We start from the raw sequence: 23,071 nt of genomic DNA on the forward strand, positions 1-23,071 counted from the left end.
GATTTTTGGAGAGAGAGAAACCTTGAATCGAGAATATATTCATGTTATAATAAATCCAAGAAAACATTGTCCCATATAGATATGATTATTGGAGATAAGGAAATAACGCCATGGATAGAGGGTATAAAATATGAACCTCGGAGTATATCCGATCATACACCGCTAATGCTCCAAATGGTAAACAGAAAAATATGCCAGATAAATACAAGCTTAGATCCATTTTGGATAGAAATATGGGGGGAGGATAGTGAGGTAGGGGATAAAATAAAAGCATACTTTGAGATTAATGATGGAACAGCTTCAGAGGGGATGCTTTTAAGGTGGTATTGCGGTATAAGAGAATGGGAAGAGGCAATAGGGAGGTATAAAGAAAACACTGTTCCAGTCAGAGCAGAAGAGATATCTAGAAGGAGGGAAGCCAGGAAGATGGTTTATAGAAGAAGGAAAAGGAAAAACACCAATAGCAGGATAGAGGGGGACGGATTGTAAGAGAACAGGAACAAATCACAAAAGTCTTTCTAGAATTCTATAAAGAGCTATATGCCTCACAAATAAAAGTAGAACAAGAAGATATACAAAAATATGTGGATGAATGTGAACTACCAAAATTAACAAAGGAAGCTGTTGAGATGTTGTAAAGTAAGATTATAGAAAGTGAAGTGTGGAAGGTGGTAAAAGAAGCACCCAGATCAAAAGCTCCAGGCCCGGATGGGATACCATTCTTGTCCCTAGATTGGTGAAATTATTTAAAGATATCTTAAAGAGAGCAATACTACCCCCCTCAATGAAGGAGACAGTGATAACGGTGATTAGGAAAGAAAAAAAAAAACAGGAAAAAATGAACATGAACCTGATGCGTATAGGCCAATCTCACTGCTTAATACCGATATGAAGATAGTGGCACAGACCTTTACAGTGAGACTGGCGAAGGTAATGCCTTTATTAATATTAAGAACTACGGCAGATAACGGAGAAGAAAATCTGCAAATGAAAGGGGGGGGGGGGATGCTCCATCCTGTCATTGGATGATGTTAAAGCCTTTGACAGAGTGGAGTGGTCCTACCTCTGGACTGTAATGAGGGGATACTGGTGTGGTGAAGATTTTATGAAATGCATGGGAATTCTGTATGACTCCCCCAGGGCAGCGGTTTTGGGGAACGGTGTTCAGTTAGAAGGATTTCAGTTGACCAGAGGAGCCAGACAAGGCTGTCCTCTGTCCCCCCCATATCTTCGCCCTATATATTGAACAATTGGCAACAAGAATTAGAAATATGAAGGAGGTGGAGCGGTTTGGATGTCGGGGGACAGAGGACAGAATATCACTTTTTGCAGATTATATTTTGCTGTATATTCAGAATATGCAACAAGCATTAGAGGGGATTATAGAGGAAATAGAGGAATTTGGGAACAAATCGGGACTGAATATAAATTGGAACAAAACTGTATTGATGCCACCAGATGAAAAAATATCCCACGGGAGAATCAAGATAGTAGGAGAAGGAGAAATGTTTAAGTATTTGGGTATAAATGTTGGAAGGCAAGTTTCAAAATATCCGGGATTAAATGTATGGCCCATTCTGGGAGCTTAAATTATTGTTTTACTCTGTTCAGTTTTGTTTGTATAATTATATGGTGATTTAATCAGGGATGTGATATGAGAGGGGGAAGAGAGGAGAGGTATTATTTAAATTGGTAATAAGAATATGTGGATTATGTGGGTCGGACAGGGCACTGGAACCGGATTGGAGAAATGTATAGGGGAGGGGGGGGGGGGGGACTTTTTGTTATACTGAAAGTATTGTGGCAGTGTGGCAAGGAAAGGGTGTATTTCCCTTGCTATCTCTGCAGAATGCTCCACCTGTGGCCTGATTAATGAGGTATCAGGAAGGGAAAGTGTGTGTTTTAAAAGGAAAAAAGACAGAATAGTTGGGGCTCTTCCTAGGAGACAGCATGTGGGCTGTAGGGAAGAGACAGAGCCTGCTGAGGAGTACACAGCCCGAGCTATGAGAGGCTCAAAGAGACTGCCATGAATTGTGAGTAGAAGGTTGCAGGGGACATATGTTTAACCGGCTGAGGGAAGCTCAGCGGTTGTTAGTCAGGACAAGCTGATCTGTGTAGTCAGTGACCAGACGGTCTAGGATTTTGTTTGTTCCTGCTTTTTGTTTATTTCTTTCCCTGCAACCTGTGTAATAAAACTGGCAAGGTGCCAGATTTGCATTATAAGCATTTGTTTGCTGGTTTATTGAGAAGAATCGCATCCTGTGGCGTGGTCCAGGACGATCCCAGAGCTAATCCCCAAGGAGGAATCCTTACAATTGGTGGAGGATGCGGGCATACACGTTGCTAGGAGCAACCAGTGGTCGAGTTGCAGTGAAGTTGTTGCCAAGAGAAAACTACCGTGCATGGTGCAAGGGTGTACTCTTTCTCAGAGAGGAGACAGTGGGACGAGCCCAGCTGTGGAGTACAAGAGCAGGACTGAGCCTGTGGTGAAGTTGTTGCTAGGGGCAACAGATCGCATCAAGCGAGTGGGCGCTCTTTCTCAAGTAAGGAGACAGGTGGACGGGCCACCTGCAGAGTGCAGATTACGTTTTGAGACTGTGTATAAAGGCGTTGCTAGGGGCAACGGAAAAATTTTGTTGGCAAGCGGCTAACATTTCGGCAGAGGACTGTGCTGTGTTTGCAAGGTTTGAAGTGTTGCAAGATGGATGTCCTGATAAGTGCTTTGTTGCAGACTGCTGCAGCGCAAGAGGAAGCAAGCTTTGCAGAGTTTGAAAGGATTGCTACGCTTGAGGCATGGCCCAAGACACACTGGGGAAACTTGGTGTTTGGATTCATTGGAGGAGATGCCCAAAAAGTTCACTGTGAACTGGATTCAAAGATATTACGGGACTATGAGAAAGTCAAGACAGAGATCCTGACTAAAGTGGGAGTAAGCCAAGCTGCAAGACTACAGTGTGCACTGCAGCCTAACAGTGACGCTGGGTTTAAGGTTGCAGAGCTACTTAAAGAGCAAGTGGAGCGATGTTCTGCAGCAGAGAAGCTGGTGAGAGGTGTCCAGCACCAGCCCTTAACTGACTGGACGGCAAGCGATTCTGGTAAGACTGTTCCAGGGGTTATGGGGGCCATGTTTAGTGACTATGAGACTGTGCATAAAAATGATGGGACTGTGCATAAAAAAGCTGAGTCGGAGGGTGGTGTTTTCCTAGTTGACTGTGTGAACAGTGTTCAAGGTGGTACCAACCTATGTCCAGTTGCAAAATCATGTGAGGGTGGAGAACCCCTCATGAAGACTGATGGGACTGTTCACACTGTGCAGATCGGATTGAAAAAATCTGGTGAACAGAAAATGTTAAATGCAGGACTGGGAGAAAATGTAACAAAACACACTTTGCCTGAGTTAGGTCCTAGTGCTATGAACTGTCCTGTAAATTTTGAACATGTGCAATCTGATAATGTTTTTGTTGAAAAACTTATGTTGATGTGTTCAGATGTAAAGAGTACTGCTGCCACCTCTGACAGGACAAAAGAAAACCTGTGTGAGCTGGCAATAGAAGGTAAAAAGATGATTGTTTTGTTAGACCCTAGATGTGTAATAAGTCTGGTAAAGTCCAGCAGGAGAAAGCCAGACCCCGCTATAATGTCTATGCAGGCTGGTATTTGGGGTTATAAAATGGTTAATGTCTGTATTTCTACTCCCTATGGTACTGTAGATCACAAGGTTGCAATAGAGCCCTCCTTGGAGTATGATGTAGTACTGGGGACGGATTTTCAATTTTTTCAGCAATTATGGGAAGACTGTCGGGTAACTAGAGCAGGTACACCTGATAGGCCCACAACACTTGACTTGCACCACACACTAGTGGAGAGTTACTCAGCAGAGGCTGAGGACGGGGAGTGTCAGCAGTCACTAGCTGTAGGTCAGATAGGGGTCTGCCAGACTGCTGGGGGAGCTGAAGACCAGACCATGAGTCAAGTCCAAGAGGATCCAGCGACTCAAGTGACAAGTGTGCCTCTGACTGAAACAGAATCTTCAGTGAAACCAGAAACGGATCAGGTACAGGAACATGGGTTCCATCCGCCAGCTGAAGATGAGCCCAAGGTGGGGCTAGAGTTGTGCGGTCATCTGGAAGAGGTGACTGGAAAAGAAGCTACAGAGATGTTTGTGGATAATGCAGAAGTACTGAAGAGAGTACATGTGGAGCTGGGTGCTGCGCTTACTGTCACAGACAGAGTCCTGAGTGAAGGAGATGTCACGTCTGGACCAGAGATGGATCGTGACCAGGAAGGTCGAACCACTGGACCAGATGTTGTTACAGACCCAGGAGCCCTAGACCTTTCTGCTGGGCAGCAGAGAGACAGTGTTGAAGTGAAAGAGAAGTCTGCCAGTGAGCAGAGAGACAGTCCAGAGAGACTGTCCAGGAACTACCCTAAAGCCCAAGTGACCAAGACCCTTGAAAAGGGGGAGACTACTCCTAAAGGTGGAAAAGAGTCTGAACGAGTTGGCTTGAAGAAAGAGACAGGCCAAGCACAGGTGACTGTCAGAGGACAAGAGAATGTCACAAGGTCCAGCAGCGAGAGTAAGGAGACCGCTGTAAGTAAGAGATCTCGGAAAAAACGCGCTGGTCTTGGTAAAAAAAGGGAGCAGATCCAGAACCTTGAAGAAACCTTACAGATGGTTTCTGCTAAATTGTCTCAAAAGGAAGAAGTAGTTCATCACCTGACAGAGGAGAAAGAAAAAACGCTTGTAGACTTGAATAAAGAGCAGGAAGCGACGCTTCAGCTGCAGAAAGATATGGAGCGCCACAAAAGTGAGTTGGCGGCTCTGCAGGATGAACTGTCCCGCTCCCAGGGTCTTATGACCAGCAAGGAGAGAGAATTGGAGATTCTGGCCAAGCAGATCTCATTCAAGGATGAAGAAGTGAATGTCCTGTGTGGGGCATATCTGGCTCTACAAAGTGATCACAAGGCTAGGTTGGTAGCCATGGAAGAGTTGGAGAAGGAGAAAGTGGTAATGGCTCATAAGGTGCAGAGCCTGGAGGCGCAGAACGAAACGCATATTAAGTCTCGCGCAGCTGCCTTGGATTCACTGGGTACTCAGCTCTCTGAACAAGAGGCTCAGCTAAAAGTCTATGAGCAGAAAGTGTCCAAGATGGCGCAACTGAATAAAGACAATGAGCAGATGAGAGAACAACTGCTGTTCCTGGAGGATACTGTCAAAAACTTGACAGAATTGCTGGAAAGTGAGAAGAAGAACTCTAGTAAGCTCAAGAGTGAGCAGCAGAAATGTTTAAAGCTGGAAGGGGACATGAAGGTCCTAAAAGAAAGTCGTGACCAAGCTATAGTAGAACTGGCTAACGAGAGGTTAAAAGTGTCTCAGATGGAAACTGAGGCCAAAGCCACAGCCGTCCGTGTAAAAGAAGAAAAACTGCTTGTGGGGCAAAAGCTACTGGAGACAGTGATGCTTTCTCTAAAAAAGGCGGAGTCTGAACAATGGACGCAAGAAACAGTAGAGTCTGAAGACCATGAGAAGAAGCCATATGAAAGGTCCTCTGAAGCTGAGACTGAGGTGAAACCATATGGGAAGTCCTCTGAAGCTGCAGAGCTATTGACATTGCATGGTGAAAATTCTGAGGCAGAGAAGTTCTCTGAGGTAGAAGTTAAACCAGAGATAACTGCAGAAGCTGCAAGTAAAGTCAGTGACACATCTGAAGGTGCAGGTGAAAAACTGGCTAAAGGCGCCAAGAGTTCTCAGCCTAAAAATGAGCCTGTGAAAGTCGGTGTCCCTAAAGAAAGGGCTAATAAGAAAGCAGAGTCCTTAAAAAGAGGTTACTGTGATAGAAGACTGGGTCGTGGTGGAAACCCTGAGAGGCACTGGATTAGAAAACACTGGAAGAAAGTCCTCAGAAGTAGAATTTGGAGAAGAGTCCGTCTCAAGGAGAAGATGGACAGGTGCATTAAAGGGAAGCCTCCTGAAATTGTGGAGGATGACTTAGAAGACCTGCAAATGGGTGATACAGGCTCGGTTGGCCACCAGCAAAGTTTGTGCAATGGTCATACCAGTGACAGAAGAAGACAATGGCTTAGAGCATCTGCCTTGTCCGCACCTAGTGTCCAGAGCACTGCACAGACCAAGATGAAGAACCTGGTGTTGGAAAGGTGTGACATGAATGGAGCTTTTTACAAGGAATTTGTCAAAGGTGACCAAAAGTCTTGTGCTCGGTGGCTGATGAAAGTGCGAATGAAAGAAGGGTGCACCATTGAAGTGGTGCAGATAAAATCTACTGATGAAGGAAGCCAATTGCCTCAAAACCTGTTGGACGTAGCTGTTCAAGGAAAAGGAAAGGCAGTTGGACTCTGCCTTTTGAATACAAATGCTCCTTCCCGGTGGTCTGAGCAGAGGGGGGGGGGGGGGGGGATATGTGGCAGTGTGGCAAGGAAAGGGTGTATTTCCCTTGCTATCTCTGCAGAATGCTCCACCTGTGGCCTGATTAATGAGGTATCAGGAAGGGAAAGTGTGTGTTTTAAAAGGAAAAAAGACAGAATAGTTGGGGCTCTTCCTAGGAGACAGCATGTGGGCTGTAGGGAAGAGACAGAGCCTGCTGAGGAGTACACAGCCCGAGCTATGAGAGGCTCAAAGAGACTGCCATGAATTGTGAGTAGAATGTTGCAGGGGACATATGTTTAACCGGCTGAGGGAAGCTCAGCGGTTGTTAGTCAGGACAAGCTGATCTGTGTAGTCAGTGACCAGACGGTCTAGGATTTTGTTTGTTCCTGCTTTTTGTTTATTTCTTTCCCTGCAACCTGTGTAATAAAACTGGCAAGGTGCCAGATTTGCATTATAAGCATTTGTTTGCTGGTTTATTGAGAAGAATCGCATCCTGTGGCGTGGTCCAGGACGATCCCAGAGCTAATCCCCAAGGAGGAATCCTTACAGTATGTAAAAATAATGAAAATGTAATTTTATAAAGAATGTATAACTATTGTTACTGAAAAGGAAAAATGCAATTCTATAAAAAAAAAAAAGAAGTAGCTCAGGAAGTGTTCACAGCATTGGCACAGGGGAGTATAGAATGCAGCAGATCTGCCGTTTCAGGATTCACCTCAATTCCTGGGCTTGTAAGCAGGTCTTGGTGTTAAACCTGTAATAGTATTCTATTGTTGTTTCATTTTTTACATTTTTGCTATATTGTAATTGTAATATTGTAGTAATTGTAGAGATAATATAAAAAGAGAAAATAGAGAGTAGAAAGCAAGGATAACTTAATAGATTAAACCGATTGTGACTAGATAATTTGACTTCTTAGGTTGCTTCATTATATTGTTGTTTGGTGGTTTGTAATCACTTTATAACAGTATAGAATGTGTCATCAAAAAATAAGTTATTGTTTCAATAAAGACATATGTTAAACATTAAAAAAAAAAACGTTAAGGGTGTCAATCATTTTGTCCAGCTCACTTTTGGAGTTTGGTGTGACATTATGTGCAATTTGCTTTTTTTCTTCCCTTTTTTTGGTTTAGTTCCAATACACACAAAGGGAATTACCTTGTGTATAGCAAAACATGTTACTGCAATCCTTTTCTGTTAGAAATACTTCCTTTTCTTGAAAAATTTCAGGGGTGCCAATATTTACAGCCAGGACTGTTAATAGAGATGAATCACAGAAAAATCTAGTGATTGGGAGAGTATTTGTAAAAGTTGTATGAAGCATGGTATATGTCAACAGTGACAGGATTACTTAGTTTGGACTGATCCTTTCTCGAATGTACTTACCCATGTAATGAACTTTGCATGTCAGTTTCACTGTATTGTGAACTATAAAAAAAAATGATTGCCCCACAAATTCCATTCAATTTGGCATTTCATATATTTTTTTTTTTCTTGCTTCATTATAAAATAAAATACGCCAATGAAAAGTACAACTTGTCCCACAAAAAATATGCCCTAATAAATTTAGGGGTCTTAAAAGTGAGGAGGAAAAAATTGCTGGGTGATGAAGGGGTTAAGGTACCCTGACCACTTTTAAAACCCTCTATAGAACTATATTTACTTTTTCCTCTAAATTAAATGAATTTTTGTTGCTTTTTTCACAGGAAGATAACAAGAAATCTCAATAATTGGCACATTTCATTTCAAGAAGTTGTTTCCTTTAACTGTGTGCTTAGGTGACATAACACAGAAGACACATTTGGTTTTTGGTATAATGCAAAACTTCTAGAGGGGCAAAGGTTCAAAAATAATATCAGGAAGTATTACTTTACTGAGAGTAGTGTATGCATGGAATAGCCTTCCTGCAGAAGTGGTCGCTGCAAATACAGTGAAGGAATTTAAACATGCATGGGATAAGCATAAGGCTATCCTTCATATAAGATAGAGCCAGGGACTATTCATAGTATTCAGATTATTGGGCAGACTAGATGGACTAAATGGTTCTTATCTGCCGACACATTCTGTGGTTCTTTGTTTCTAGGCTAATAGAATCAAAACTGCCTAATGAAAGACAGTACAGTGACCCCCCCCCCCCCCCGACCCACGATGGCCCGACATACGATCATTTCAACATACGATGTCCTCTCAGAGGCCATCGCATGTTGAAGGCAGCATCAACATACGATGCTTTTGTATGTCGGGGCCATCTCATAAACGACTATCCGGCAGCGCTGACTGCTTCAGCTGCCATCGGATAGCTGTTTACGGTGTCCCGTGTGGTCCGCTGATGATCACTTACCTGTCCTCTGGGCTCCGGCACGTCCTCTTCAGGATTCCCTGCATTGTCGGCGCTCTCCATCGTCGTCATCACGTTGCTGCGCACGCTGTCCCGTCATCCAATAGGAGCGGCGTGCGTTGCGACGTGATGGCGGTGAAGCAGAGGATGCCGGGGAAGCAGAGGCCTTGCCGGAGCGCCGGGGACACCCCGGGGACGCAGCGACAGCGATGGAAGGCGACATCCAGGGCAGCGGTGACGAGCGGTGACGGTCCGGAGCGGCGGGGACACGTGAGTATAATCTCCAATACCAGTGGTCTTCAACCTGCGGACCTCCAGATGTTTCAAAACTACAACTCCCAGCATGCCCGGACAGCCGTTGGCTGTCCGAGCATGCTGCGTGTTGTAGTTTTGCAACATCTGGAGGTCCGCAGGTTGTAGACCACTGTCCTATACTACATTGCACGGATCCCTCAGCATACGATGGTTTCAACAAACGATGGTCCGTTTGGAACGGATTACCATCGTATGTTGAGGGACCACTGTGGTCACTTCCTTAGCTAAAGAATAAGTACTGCACATTGAAGGTTTTCATTTTTTTAGATTGACTTAAATGCATTCCAATTGGCTTGCTGTACATGGAGCATGGCATGATTTCTTCTCTGCTGGATAAAGAAGTAATATATTCATACTACAGTACAACTCTGTCCAAGAGAAGAAACCTCTACTGCTGACACGCAAAGGAAACGTAAAAATAACTGTAAATGGGGCCTAAAATCCATGATCTTACTTATGCTAATGTAACAATGCTGTAAAACTTTAGTATATGTCCTAGAAATTATATTTTTGGCTAATTATCAAACTAAGCTAAAGAGGTTTTTTTTTTTTTACAATTCTCAAATAAAAAATGAAAGGAGAAAACTAAGATGTATACATTATATACATATAACTCGCTATATTTATATTATTGTCTTACCAAATGCTGTATTTGTTAGTCCTTTGTTTTCTGTTATATGTGTTAGAAAAGTAATACTGCCATCGAGCTGTTCATTTTGCATAGTATCCTCCACAGCTAGATCCATTTCTGTAAAAGAAAAAAAAGAAATATAATATTGTAAACTAAAAATGTTGGAGAGACACATACATAAGTCCTGTAAAAGAAAAGCCCAGGTCATCTTTTTTTTACCACCAGAAAGTGCAACTTTTTTTTATCCCAGGGAATCACTTTGGCGAATAACATGCCTTTTTACTGGAGCAGCTGCAGAAAACCAGTTGCTGGTGATCTCAATAGAAAATATCTGCATATATCTGCATATATCATGACAGCTGTCTGCATATAACATGACAGCTGTCACGCCCCCTCCCATAGGCTTACATTGAGGGGGCGGAGCGTGACATTACACGGGGGTGGAGACGTGACATCACAATGCTCCGTCCCCGTGATTGCCAGTAATCAGACCCGGAGCGAGCACGCTCCGGGAGCTGATTCTAATGGGGTGCGGCATGGAAGATCATGGGGGTCCCCAGCGGCGGGACCCCCACGATCAGGCATCTCATCCCCTATCCTTTGGATAGGGGATAAGATGTCTTAGCGCTGGAGTACCCCTTTAAAACAACCCTCTAGTTTTCCATAAACAACCCTCTACTGACAACACCTTTCCTTATTTATAATTTTTTGAATATTTGTTGCACTCAAAAATGATCCCCTATCCACTGGATCGAAGTTCTCCTTTAACCCCTTAAGAACGCAGGGTTTTTCCATTTTTGCATTTTCATTTTTTCCTCATCACCTTCTAAAAATCATAACGCTTTCAATTTAGCACATAAAATTCCATATGTTGGCATATTTTTTGTGCCCCGAATTCTACTTTGCAGTGACATTAGTCATTTTACCAAAAAATCCACGGCGAAACGTAAAAAAAAAAATTCATTGTGCGACAAAATTGAAGAAAAAATGACATTTTGTAGGGGGCTTCCGTTTCTACACAGTACATTTTTCGGTAAAAATGACACCTTATCTTTATTCTTTAGGTCAAAACAATTAAAATGATACCCTACTTATATAGGTTTGATTTTGTTGTACTTCTGAAAAAAATCATAATTACATGCACGAAAATGTATATGTTAAAAATTCTCATCTTCTGACCAATATAACTTTTTTAATTTTCCACGTATGGGCCGGTATGAGGGCTAATTTTTTGCGCCGCAATCAAAATATTTTGTCGATACTATTTTTGTATTGATCAGACTTTTTGATCGCTTTTTATTCATTTTTTCATGATATAAAAAGTGACCAAAAATATCCTATTTTGGATATTGGAATTTTTTTCCGCGTACGCCATTGACCGTGCGGTTTAATTAATGATATATTTTTATAAATTGGACATTTCCGCATGCGGTTATACCACATATGTTTATTTTTATTTTTATTTACACAGTTTTTTTATGGGAAAAGGGGAGTGATTCAAACTTTTATTTGGGAAGGGGTTAATTAACTTATTTTTTTCACTTTTTTTTGCAGTGTTATAGCTCCCATAGCGGGCTATAACTCTGCACACACTGATCTTTTACACTGTTCACTGCAAAGCCATAGCTTGGCATTGATCAGTGTTATCGGCGGTCGATTGCTCAAGCCTGTATCTCAGGCTTGGAGCAATCAAACGCCGATCGGATGCGACGGAGCAAGGTAGGGGGACCTCCGCTCGCGTGCTAGCTGATCGGGACATGGCGATTTTATCGCAATAGTCCCGATCAGCCCGACTGAGCTGCCGGGAAGCTTTCACTTTCATCATCTTTGATCACCGCATCTAAAGGGTTAATAGCACGTGGCACAACGATCGGTGCAGCACGCTATTAGCCCAGGGTCTCGGCTATCTTTAGCCGCTGGGACCGACCTGGTATGATGCTGGGTCACGGCGTCACGCCGTTTTAAATACCGGGACCGGGCGTAGGACGTATAGGTACACCCTACGTAATTAAGAGGTTAAATATACGACTTCCCCTTCATAAGAAATGTTTCAGATAATCAAAAAAAATTTATGTTATACAAGTAAACACAAAATACAGTTTTCAAGTGATCATTTAATTTATTTTGGAGGGAAAAATGGCGTTGTAACCCTTTCCAGAGTGATAGATGTCAATTACTTTGATTCTCATATGTTCCTGAATTTCTTTGGATAACAGTCTTGCTGTTTTGAGATCTTTTGGCCTCCTTCACTTTGTCAGACAGGTTCTATTAAAGTGATCAGCAATCAGGCCAATGTGGCTAATCAAATTGTATTCAGCTTTCTAAACAGTGTGATTAACCATAGTAAATTCATAATAAATGAAATGATCAATTAAAAAATGTATTTTTTATCTGATGATCTGAACCATTTAAAGGCATAGAAGCGGGAGGTATCGGGAAAAGCAGTCAAAGCAGGGAAGATACGTAATTTGCGTAATTCATGTTGACTCTGTTTATGCATCTCCCAGAGTTTAAAAGGAAGAAAAGATCTTGACATTTCACGTTCCCATAAATTGAAAAATAACAAAAAAATAAATAAATAAACAAACTAATAAATAAATCATTTGAAATATAATTACAAAAGGTTGAAATTCTTTTTTTCCCATTTTTACCATGTATTTTGTTTTCGTAAGGAACACTTCCATTCTGTAGCATTGCTATACTGCTGCTTCTCTAGAAAAAAAATGTATCAGTTAAATACCTTAACATGTTACAGATACAGTTAAGTGAATGCTTTTGTGTGCAATGTAAAATACATAGAATAAAGGATGTAAAGGACGAACAAACCCTATAAGCAACTAGCTGTCCCCGTCATCAGAATAATGTGTATAGGATTTTCAAATCCTACCAAATGCCATTGTTGATTTGATCTGAACCATGCTGAAACATGCATTGTAGCCTTTGTCAGTGACGAGGACATCGCTTAGGTGGTGGCTCCCTTAGTACGACTTGGTACTAAGGCACTAGTGGGATCTCTGTGCAGGTGCTCTTCTTAGCTCCCAAGGTTTTCAGTGACAGGGGGTATTTCTCTAGGAGGGGGGCATGCTGACTTGTGAGATGGCCCTCTAATTAGAGAGTTTCATCCATCTAGCAGATTGCACTCCATTCATCTATGCACATTCATTCATTCCCTATATACTATCTTTGCTTTTGACTTAATTTTTTTTGGTGGCCAGGGTTCGACTGATCCGCTCAATCATAAGTGACTTTTTGTAGGGAGGAAGGGTGGGGTTGTTGTGTATACTTATATGTTTCATGTATGTTTCTGTATTTTTGTACCCTTAAAGGGGTACTCTGGTGGAAAACTTTTTTGCCAGAAAGTTAAATAGATTTGTAAATTACTTCTTAAAATCGTAATCCTTTCAGTACTATTTAGCAGCTGTTTGCTACAGAGGAAAATCTTAATTTTTTTAATTTCTTTTTTGTGTTGTCCACAGTACTCTCTGCTGACACCTGATGCCTGTATCAGCAACTGTCCAGAGCAGGAGAAAATCCCCATAGAAACCTATGCTACTCTGGACAGTTCCTTACATGGACAGAGGTGTCAGCAGAGAGCACTGTGGACAACACAAAAAAGAAACTCAAAAAGTAAAGAATTTCCTCTTTAGCATACATACAGCTGCTAAAAGGTACTAAAAGGATTAAGATTTTTTTAATAGAAGTAATTTACAAATCTGTTTAACTTTCTGGCACCAGTTCATTAATAAAAATAAAAAAATAAAAAGTTTCCCACTGGAGTACCCCTTTAAGTCCTAGAGGCACAGGAGATCCTTGTCCACTGTCTAATTCCCTGTTTTTTTATTTTTATTTTTTTGCTGTATCTGTTTTATATTACAAAAAACAAAAAGAGCGTTTCCATTTTCCACCTACAGCGCCATATGAGGGCTTGTTTTACACATGACCAATTATACTTTGTAAAGATAAATCTCCTTTTACCACAAATTATTTCAGATGCTGCAATCAACTTTCATCGTGGATGCCGTGCATAAGTGGTACGGTAAGTCCTAACTCATGACCACACTTTCACATTCACCCACACTGCGACCAGGGCACACCTGTACACCATGTCTTTTAGAGTTTAACATAATGTTTACTTACTCTCTGTCCTCTTTTGTAGTTCTTATTTATATGTTTTGCTTGTTTGCGACCAAATTTAGTTGATTTGAAGGACTCTAAACGCCTCTTCATCGTTCTCTGAAATATCTCCTTTGTTTGTGTCTCATCTTCATCTATTGTGACTTCATGACGACTGTAGAGGTGTTTTTGCTGCCAAAAAGAAATACACAAATCAAAATCGTGTATGTAAAACTCATATAGTTTTATCATATAGTTTTTATCATGCCTGGCAATTTCAACAGTTGTATGAACATAAAACATAAACATAAAACCAGGGCTGTGGAGTTGGAGACGAGGAGTCGGATTCAGACGAAATTTTGGGTACCTGGAGTCGGTGTCGGCAAACAATGCACCGACTCTGACTCCTACTAAATTTAGATTGGAATAAAAAAAAAAAAAAAAGCAAGTTTAAATGTCCCAATTCACAAAAAGTTATAATTAATGACTTCTCTACTTTAAGAATAAAGACCACTGCATGCAGTGCCTCATGTAACCGCAAAACGTAAGTGACCGTGAAGAAGCATGCTTTTTATGTGCTTTACTATTTGGCACACAACGCACAATTAGAGTGGCAATACTTTCCATAGTGTTGTGTTCTGCTGTTACAGGGAACCCATGGGTAACCTAGCCTCTCACTGATAAGGGATTAAGTAAATATGTTTTTTGCAGGACTAGAGACACTTGTATAAGTGAAGGGAATGGAGGGTCAATAGTTCAAGACTGAAGCTGTAAACCATTGGAAAAACTACTGCTATTCAGCTAAGGCTATACAAACTTGTAAACTCGATTGTTAACTTAAAGGGGTACTCCGCCCCTAGATATCTTATCCCCTATCCAAAGGATAGGGGATAAGATGTCAGATCGCTGGGGTCCCGCTGCTGGGGACCCCCGGGATTGCCGCTGCGGCACCGCGCTATCATTACTGCACAGAGCGAGTTCGCTCTGTGCGCAATGACGGGCAATACAGGAGCCGGAACATCGTTACGTCACGGCTCTGCCCCCCGTGATGTCACGGCCAGCCCCCTCAATACAAGTCTATGGGAGGGGGTGTGGCGGTCGTCACGCCCCCTGCCATAGACTTGCATTAAGGGGGCAGGCCGTGATGTCACGAGGGGCGGAGCCATTGCATCACGCTGCTCTGTCCCCTGTATCACCCGTCATTACGCACAGAGCGAACTCGCTCTGTGTAGTAATGAAAGCGTGGTGCCGCAGCGGCGATCCCGGCGATCTGACATCTTATCCCCTATCGTTTGGATAGGAGATAAGATGTCTAGGGGCGGAGTACCCCTTTAAACTTTAAACATGACTATGGGATTCTACTAGGGAAATCATTCTATCTTTGCAGATGACACCAAGCTTTGTAGCACAGTACAGTCTATAGAGGATGTGTATAGGTTACAAGATGACTTGGATAGACTAAGTGTCTGGGCATCCACTTGGCAAATGAGGTTCAGTGTGGATAAATGTAAAATTATGCATCTGGGTACAAATAACATGCATGCGTCATATGTCTTAGGGGGGATAAAACTGGCAGAGTCACTGGTAGAGAAGGATCTGGGTGTACTTGTAGATCACAGACTTCAGAATAGCATGCATTGTCAGGCTACTGCTTCCAAGGCCAGCAGGATATTGTCATGTATCAAAAGAGGCATGGACTCAAGGCCTCACCTTGAATATACTGTTCAGTTTTGGTCGCCTGTTCATAAAAGGGACACTGTGGAGCTGGAAAGGGTGCAGAGACGTGCGACTAAGCTAATATGGGGCATGGAATATTTTAGCTACGAGGAACAATTAAAGGAGTTACAATTGTTTAGTCTTGAGAAGAGACGTCTAAGGGGGGATATGATAAATGTATATAAGTACAGTGACCCCCCCCGACCTACGATGGCCCCGACATATGATGAAATTGACATACGATGGCCTCTCAGAGGCCATCGCATGTCGATGTCAGCATCGACATACGATGCTTTTTTATGTCGGGGCCATCGCATTAAGTGCTATCCGGCAGCGCCAAATGCTTAAGCTGCTGCCGGATAGCAGCTTAATGTTCCCCGTGTGGTGCGGTAAGTATTACTTACCCCTCCACGATGCTCCGGGGTGCCCTCCGGGTCCAGCGCTGGTCTTCCGGTGTCTTCTCGGCCCTCTCCGATGACGTCAATACGCTGCTGCGCACGTCATCCAATAGGAATGGCGTACGCAACCACGTAATGACGTCGCTACACAGGCCCAGTAGGGCCTTGCGGAAGAAAGCAGAGGACTGGAGAAGACAGCAGAGGACTGGAGAAGACAGCAGAGGACCGGAGAAGACAGCAGAGGACCGGAGAAGACAGCGGAGAGCCCAGTGGAGGCCCGGGGACACCATCTCGAGCGGCGGGGACAGGTGAGTACAGCTTCCTATACTTTACATTGCACGAATCCCTCAACATACGATGGATTCGACAAACGATGGCTCGTTTGGAACGAATTACCATCGTATGTTGAGGGACCACCGCATATAAATGGCCCATACAAAAAATATGGAGAAAAACTGTTCCACGTTAACCCCCCCCCCCCCCAAAGGACGAGGGGGCACTCCCTCCGTCTGGAAAAGAAAAGGTTTAGTCTAAAGGGGTGAGACGCCTTCTTTACCGTGAGAACTGTGAATTTATGGAACAGTCTACCTCAGGAACTGGTCACAGCAGGAACAATTAATAGCTTTAAAACAGGGTTAGATACATTCCTGCAACAAAATAACATTGATGCTTATGCAGAATTATAAAACAACATCCCTTCCCCTTATCCCCTTACACCATTCCCTTCAATTCCCTGGTTGAACTTGATGGATGTATGTCTTTTTTCAACCATACTAACTATGTAACTATGTTTTATAATAAATGCCCCTTCCTGGATCCTCCCACTGCCCTATCTTAAGCAGCAGATCAGCACACAAACTGTTCAATACAGTACAGTACAGTACAGTTGGCTTCCCAGCCAGTAGTAGTGTGGTAATGACATGTATGTTGCCTTTCTTTCCTTCAAGGAATGTATAAAATACAATCACATATTAATACAGAGGAGTCGGAGTTGGGGAGTCGGAAGTACAGAAAACGTCGGAGTCGGATCATTTATCTACTGACTCCACAGCCCTGCATAAAACATAAAAAATTATTCAAATAGTATATAAAAATTTAAACCGCAATTTTGCTAATTAGGTGGGGGTTTGTGGGTTTGTTTTACACCGTTCTCCTTGGAGTAAAACAATAAAAGCAATAGGCTGCCATGACAATGGATTTACGGTTGTGTAAACCTTTGACATTGACATTTAAACAGTAAGGGTATGTTCACATGTGCACAGATGCCCTCATGTGAAGTGCTGTGGATCTCCTTTTGAAACATAACATTTCAATATGCTTGCTTTAAATCAACAGGAGTGGGATTTTCAGCATCCAAAAAGACTTGTTTTATGCGCATATGAATGTACTCTTAAATAGCCTACATTGGAGATCACTCCATACTGGCTAATGATGGCAGCTGTCAGCTTCTAAGAGGAAGGCTTGACTCCCAAGTCCTATCTATATGCCCCTAATATAGTTTACTTCTGAAAATAGACTCATGTCCGTTCCAAGCAGTTGCAGCAGCATTCCAGTTATGTCTTGTAAGAATCTTGTTGTTTGATCATATAGGCACAGTAATAGTGCCTGCACGATAGAGACAAGCTCTGCCTATTCTAAATTGTACTGGGCTTGACAAAGCAGAACTTGTCAAAAACTTAAATGGGCACTCTCATTAAAACTAATTTTTGCTATCGTACTCCGTATGTTTAATAAATAATCTTTCTAATGTACGTTATTTTTTTTAATTAAGTTTTATATGTTTTATTTATGTTTAAAAAAGCTGTCCTTAGGTATCTCCCTACTTTTTCAGAGCACATTTCCATTTATCTCTTGCACAGGCTTTGGACTCCTGCTGGCCTGGCAGAAGTCCAAAAGCAGGAAATGCTGAGGGGTGTGTGTGCAGACTTATCCAATCATAGCTCATCTCACACTAAACTGCTCTGGGCTGTGTGTAGCAGAGTGAGGAGGAAGTTCTCCCCTGTATGGCTTCAGATGATGTCACACCTGCTGGGTAATGCCCCTTCCTAGTCTGTGAATCTGAAAATACAGAGCAAATACAGAGCAATATGAAGGTAGAAAACTAAAAAAATAGTTGGGGGCAGTGAACTGGGAGGATTATAAAATTTAACAAGATCATGACAGGTACTATTTAATAAACTCATGACAAATAGATGGTATATAATATTACATTATGATCAGTGGGAATCTGACTTTTTGAAACCCAACAGATCCTGAGAATATTTTATTTTTTTTATTTCAAAATGAGGATTGATAATCAGTAATTTCACAGAACAAGGAGGCTTGTAATGGTAAAATAGGATAACATATTGATGTCATCCATCTAACTGGGATAAGTATTTATTATATAATCAAGAATGAGTGGCCCTATTTTCTGAGTGTTTTTCTTGAAGCGTGCTAAAAGTATTAAATTCTTGTTGCTGGGCAATTGTAATTAAAACATTATCTCCCTGAAGAATTTGTCTCCCATGGATGGTATTATAAAGCTTAAAGGCGTACTCCACTGGCCAACGTTCGGAACATTTAGTTCCTAACGCTGTGCGTGTGCTGCGGGCATTGTCCACGCCCCCCATGATGTTACGCCACACCACCTCAATGCAAGTCTATAGACTTGCATTGAGGGGGCGTGGTGTCACAAGGAGGTGTGGCCGATCCCCGCAGCGCATACAGCGTTCGGAACTACATGTTCCCAATGCTGCCCAGTTGAGTACCCCTTTAAGTTTTTGTTCCAAAAAGCTAAAGTTGATTATTTACAATGTATTTGTAAAGTTTTTTTTTAGACCCTTTTACTTTTTCCTATTTTTTATGTTGCAGCCTCTTTCTCCTTTTTTTCTGCAACAGTAAAAACAGAATTTTAAGAGATTTTATTAAAAAACAAAAAGTTCAATTTTGCATGAATATTAGACCCTTTACATCTATCCAACGTATAGGGGATAAGATGTCTGATCAGGGGGGTCCAGCCTCTGGGACCCCCCATGGTCACCATGCACGCACTAGGTGTTCTGAACGTGATGTTCAGAATGCTGGGTTTGGCCACGCCCCCTCCATTCATGTCTATGGGGGGGGGGGTTTAGGGGGGGTTGCTGTCAATTGACAGATGTCTTTTTAAAAAGGCCAATGCAGAAGCTACAATATAATTTAAGATTAATTTACTAAAAAAATTAATTAGAAGTTTTTCATTGATTTTTTAATGGAGCTTTAAGTAGCTCTGGATATGGCAGAATGGCATACTGATAAATAGCAAAAGACACTCACACCAAATCCATTTCCAAGAGTACTGAAAACTGCGCTTTCAAGTTCCAGCAAAACAAGTATATCTTAATGGGCCTTACTGGCGCACACAATATTGCATGCTGTAATGAAATAATCTGCAGACTTCTATAAGGCAGACATAATGCTGTGCAAAACTGACTGTACCATTAAAGCTGGCAATGGTAATAGGCATTGTAATTATGGACTGTAATTATTGTTGTGTCTAGAGATGAGCGAACTTACAGTAAATTTGATTCGTCACGAACTTCTCGGCTCGGCAGTTGATGACTTTTCCTGCATAAATAATTCAGCTTTCAGGTGCTCCGATGGGCTGGAAAAGGTGGATACAGTCCTAGGAGACTCTTTCCTAGGAATGTATCCACCTTTTCCAGCCCACCGGAGCACCTGAAGGCTGAACTAATTTACGCAGGATAAGTCATCAACTGCCGAGCCGAGAAGTTTGTGACGAATCGAATTTACTGTAAGTTTGCTCATCTCTATTTGTGTCTGCTAATATACATAGGCACAAAATTGTGGCAGATACAACATCTAGACACTGGCTGCATTCATTTTTATCGAATACTCAACAAATATACGATAGTCATTAACTTACCTGCCGTCTTGGTTTATATAGATATTGCTGCAGAGTATGATGACTTAAAATATCTTCCAAATCTCTAATACTTTTCCGCCTTTGCTCCAGAGCCTGCATGTCTAGGCAAACTGCACTGACATTTTCTCTTCTGAAACAGAAAATATGCACTCAAAATAGATCCATGTGTGTAAAGTTTATCAAAATACTTTAGTGTTGGAACATGTATGAAGTAATGACATAGTTATTAAACTTAGGATATGGCCATATACTGTAGAAATGCAACAGAGTTTCTACAGCAAAAGTTTGCTCCACACCAAACTATGCGGCAGATTTGGTGAGGATTTTGCTGATATTTAAAACTTTTAAAAAGTCAGTGGGGAAGATTTTAGCACCAAAATCCTTAAAGGGGAACTCCGGTCCTGAACAACTTATCCCCTATCCACAGGATAGGGGATAAGAGTCTGATTGTGGGGGTCTGACTGCTGAAACTCCTCGCAATCTCCTGCCCGGCACCTTGGCTCTCCACATACACAGAGCTGTGATGACCACTGCACAAAGCATCTCTATACAGCGTTCAAGTATCTCCAGCTCTCCCATAGAGATGCATGGAGGGGGTGTGTCAGAATAGGAAATGGAGTCAAATAGGATGGAGTCAAATCTTTCATTTGAGTCACTATTAGTGCAGCTCATCCAGGATGGCACATCAATGCAAGCTGTGGCAAGAAGGTTTGCTGTGTCTGTCAGCGTTGTGTCCAGAGCATGGAGGCGCTACCAGGAGACAGGCCAGTACATCAGGAGACGTGGAGGAGGCTGTAGGAGGGCAACAACCCAGCAGCAGGACCGCTACCTCTGCCTTTGTGCAAGGAGGAGCAGGAGGAGCACTGCTAGAGCCCTGCAAAATGACCTCCAGCAGGCCACAAATGTGCATTTGTCCACTCAAACGGTCAGAAACAGCCTCCATGAGGGAGGTATGAGGGCCTGACGTCCACAGGTGGAGGTTGAGCTTACAGCCCAACACCGTGCAGGATGTTTGGCGCCCTGTGCTCTTCAAAGATGAAAGCAGGTTCACACTGAGCACATGTGACAGACGTGACAGAGTCTGGAGATGCCGTGGAGAACGTTCTGCTGCCTGCAACATCCTCCAGCATGACTGGTTTCGCAGTGGGTCAGCAATGGTTTGGGGTGGCATTTCTTTGGGGGGGCCGAACATGTGCTTGCCAGAGGTAGGCTGACTGCCATTAGGTACCGACATGAGATCTTCAGACCCCTTGTGAGACCATATGCTGGTGCGGTTGGCCCTGGGTTCCTCCGAATGCAAGACAATGCTAGACCTCATGTGGCTGGAGTGTGTCAGCAGTTCCTGCAAAAGGAAGGCATTGATGCAATCGACTGGCCCGTGCGTTCCCCAGACCTGAATCCGATTCAGCCCTTCTGGGACATCATGTCTTGCTCCATCCACCAATGCCACGTTGCACCACAGACTGTCCAGGAGTTGGCGGATGCTTTAGTCCAGGTCTGGGGGGACATCCCTTAGGAGACCATCTGCCACCTCATCAGGAGCATGCCAAGGCATTGTAGGGAGGTCATACGGGCATGTGGAGGCCACACACACTACTGAGGCTCATTTTCACTTGTTTTAAGGACATTACATCAAAGTTGGATCAGCCTGTAGTGGGGTTTTCCACTTTGATTTTGAGTGTGACTCCATATCCAGACCTCCATGGGTTGATAAAAACTATGTAAAGACTAAACTATTTCATACGATTAGTTCATTCATTCAGATCTAGGATGTGTTATCTTCCCTTAGTATTCCCTTTATTTTTTTGAGCAAGTGGGACTTGTTGTGCTAATTGTAGGCCCAAAAAATGAATCACTAAGCCTGATGACCAAAAAATCATGGTATCCATGTTGTCTTACTATGCAGTCATGTTAACAGGGCCAATGGGTTCATCAAAAGGACACAGACACATATACAATGGGGGTCATTTATTAATGTGATCACAACAGTTTTTTCTATGGTTTTGTGCCCAAATAGTGTCTCACGCTTTGTGTATCAGAGAGTGCAACCAAAAAGTCCCCAAAAAACTTACCAACTATCCGTTTTACTCAAAAAACCCAAAAAGGGTGTGTGTGCCAAAAAAGGGGCATATCGTCAAACGTTTAGAAAAATCTTAACATATTTACTAATGTTCCCACATAAAATGTGGTGGATTTGAGCACTGAAAAACCCAACAGCTCAGAACAATTGTAAAACAAAAGAAAAACATAGGGAAAAATTCATGTATACCATGAAAAAATACCTGTTAGGGAAAAAAAACACAAAGAAATCTACTCTCCACTGTTAGTAAATCAGGGCCAATATCTTTTGATTTCAATTTCTACACAATTGCCCTGATTTCTTTGTTGTTTTTTTCCCCGACATGTATTTTTCCATGGTATTTACTAATTTTTCCCTATGTTTTGCTTTTTTTTTTACAACTGCTCTGAGCTGTCAGGTTTTCCAGAGCACAAATCCACATTTTATGTGAGAAAACTTTTAAATTTGTCCCTTTTTCTGGTTTTCTGAGTAAAATGGAGTGTTGAGGTACTCCAGTGGAAAACAATTTTTTTTTAAATCAACTGGTTCCACAAAGTTAAACAGATTTGTAAATTTGATTTAAAAATCTTAATCTTTACAGTACTTATAAGCTACTGTATGCTCCACAGGAAGTTGTATTACTTTCTGGAGTTCTTTTCAGTCTGACCACAGTGCTCTCTGCTAACACCTCTGTCTAAATCAGGTACTGTCTAGAGCAGGTTTGCTATGGGGATTTGCTTGTACTCTGGACTGTTCCTGAAATGGACAAAGGTGTCAGCAGAGAGCACTGTGGTCAGACAGAAAAGGATTCCAGAAAGAAATACTTCCTGTGGAGCATACAGCAGCTGATAAGTACTGGAAGGATGAAGATTCTTAAATAGAAGTAATTTACAAATCTGTTTAACTTTCTGGCACCAGTTGATTTGAAAAAAATAAATAAATAATAATTGTTTTCCACCGGAGTACCCCTTTAACGACACAGGACGTAAATGTACGTCCTGGTGACGTGGTACTTAACACACCAGGACGTACATTTACGTCCTGAGCATAACCGCAGGCATCGGAGCAATGCCGGCATCATGCGCGGCAGGTCCCGGCTGTGGATCGCAGCCAGGGACCCACCGGTAATGGCGTACACCTGCGATCCCGCGGATGTCCGCCATTAACCCCTCAGATGCCTTGATCAATACCGATCACGGCATCTGCAGCATC

General features: G+C 42.4%; 1 protein-coding gene across 2 annotated transcripts in view; it reads right to left on the reverse strand.

Moving 5' to 3' along the window:
- The window catches only part of SLC9A3 (solute carrier family 9 member A3), a 192,121-nt gene that overhangs the window by 9,686 nt on the left and 159,364 nt on the right, over positions 1–23,071 (reverse strand). For both annotated transcript variants that reach the window (XM_056520134.1, XM_056520135.1), the window contains exons 12-15: positions 19,801–19,930; positions 13,807–13,974; positions 12,321–12,381; positions 9,679–9,786 (exon numbers count right to left, since the gene is read on the reverse strand). In XM_056520134.1, coding sequence (XP_056376109.1) covers positions 9,679–9,786; positions 12,321–12,381; positions 13,807–13,974; positions 19,801–19,930 — 467 coding nt within the window. The remainder of the gene's footprint in view (positions 1–9,678; positions 9,787–12,320; positions 12,382–13,806; positions 13,975–19,800; positions 19,931–23,071) is intronic.

Source organism: Hyla sarda, chromosome 5 (genome assembly GCF_029499605.1).
Source record: "Hyla sarda isolate aHylSar1 chromosome 5, aHylSar1.hap1, whole genome shotgun sequence".
NCBI classification, from domain to species: Eukaryota; Metazoa; Chordata; class Amphibia; order Anura; family Hylidae; genus Hyla; species Hyla sarda.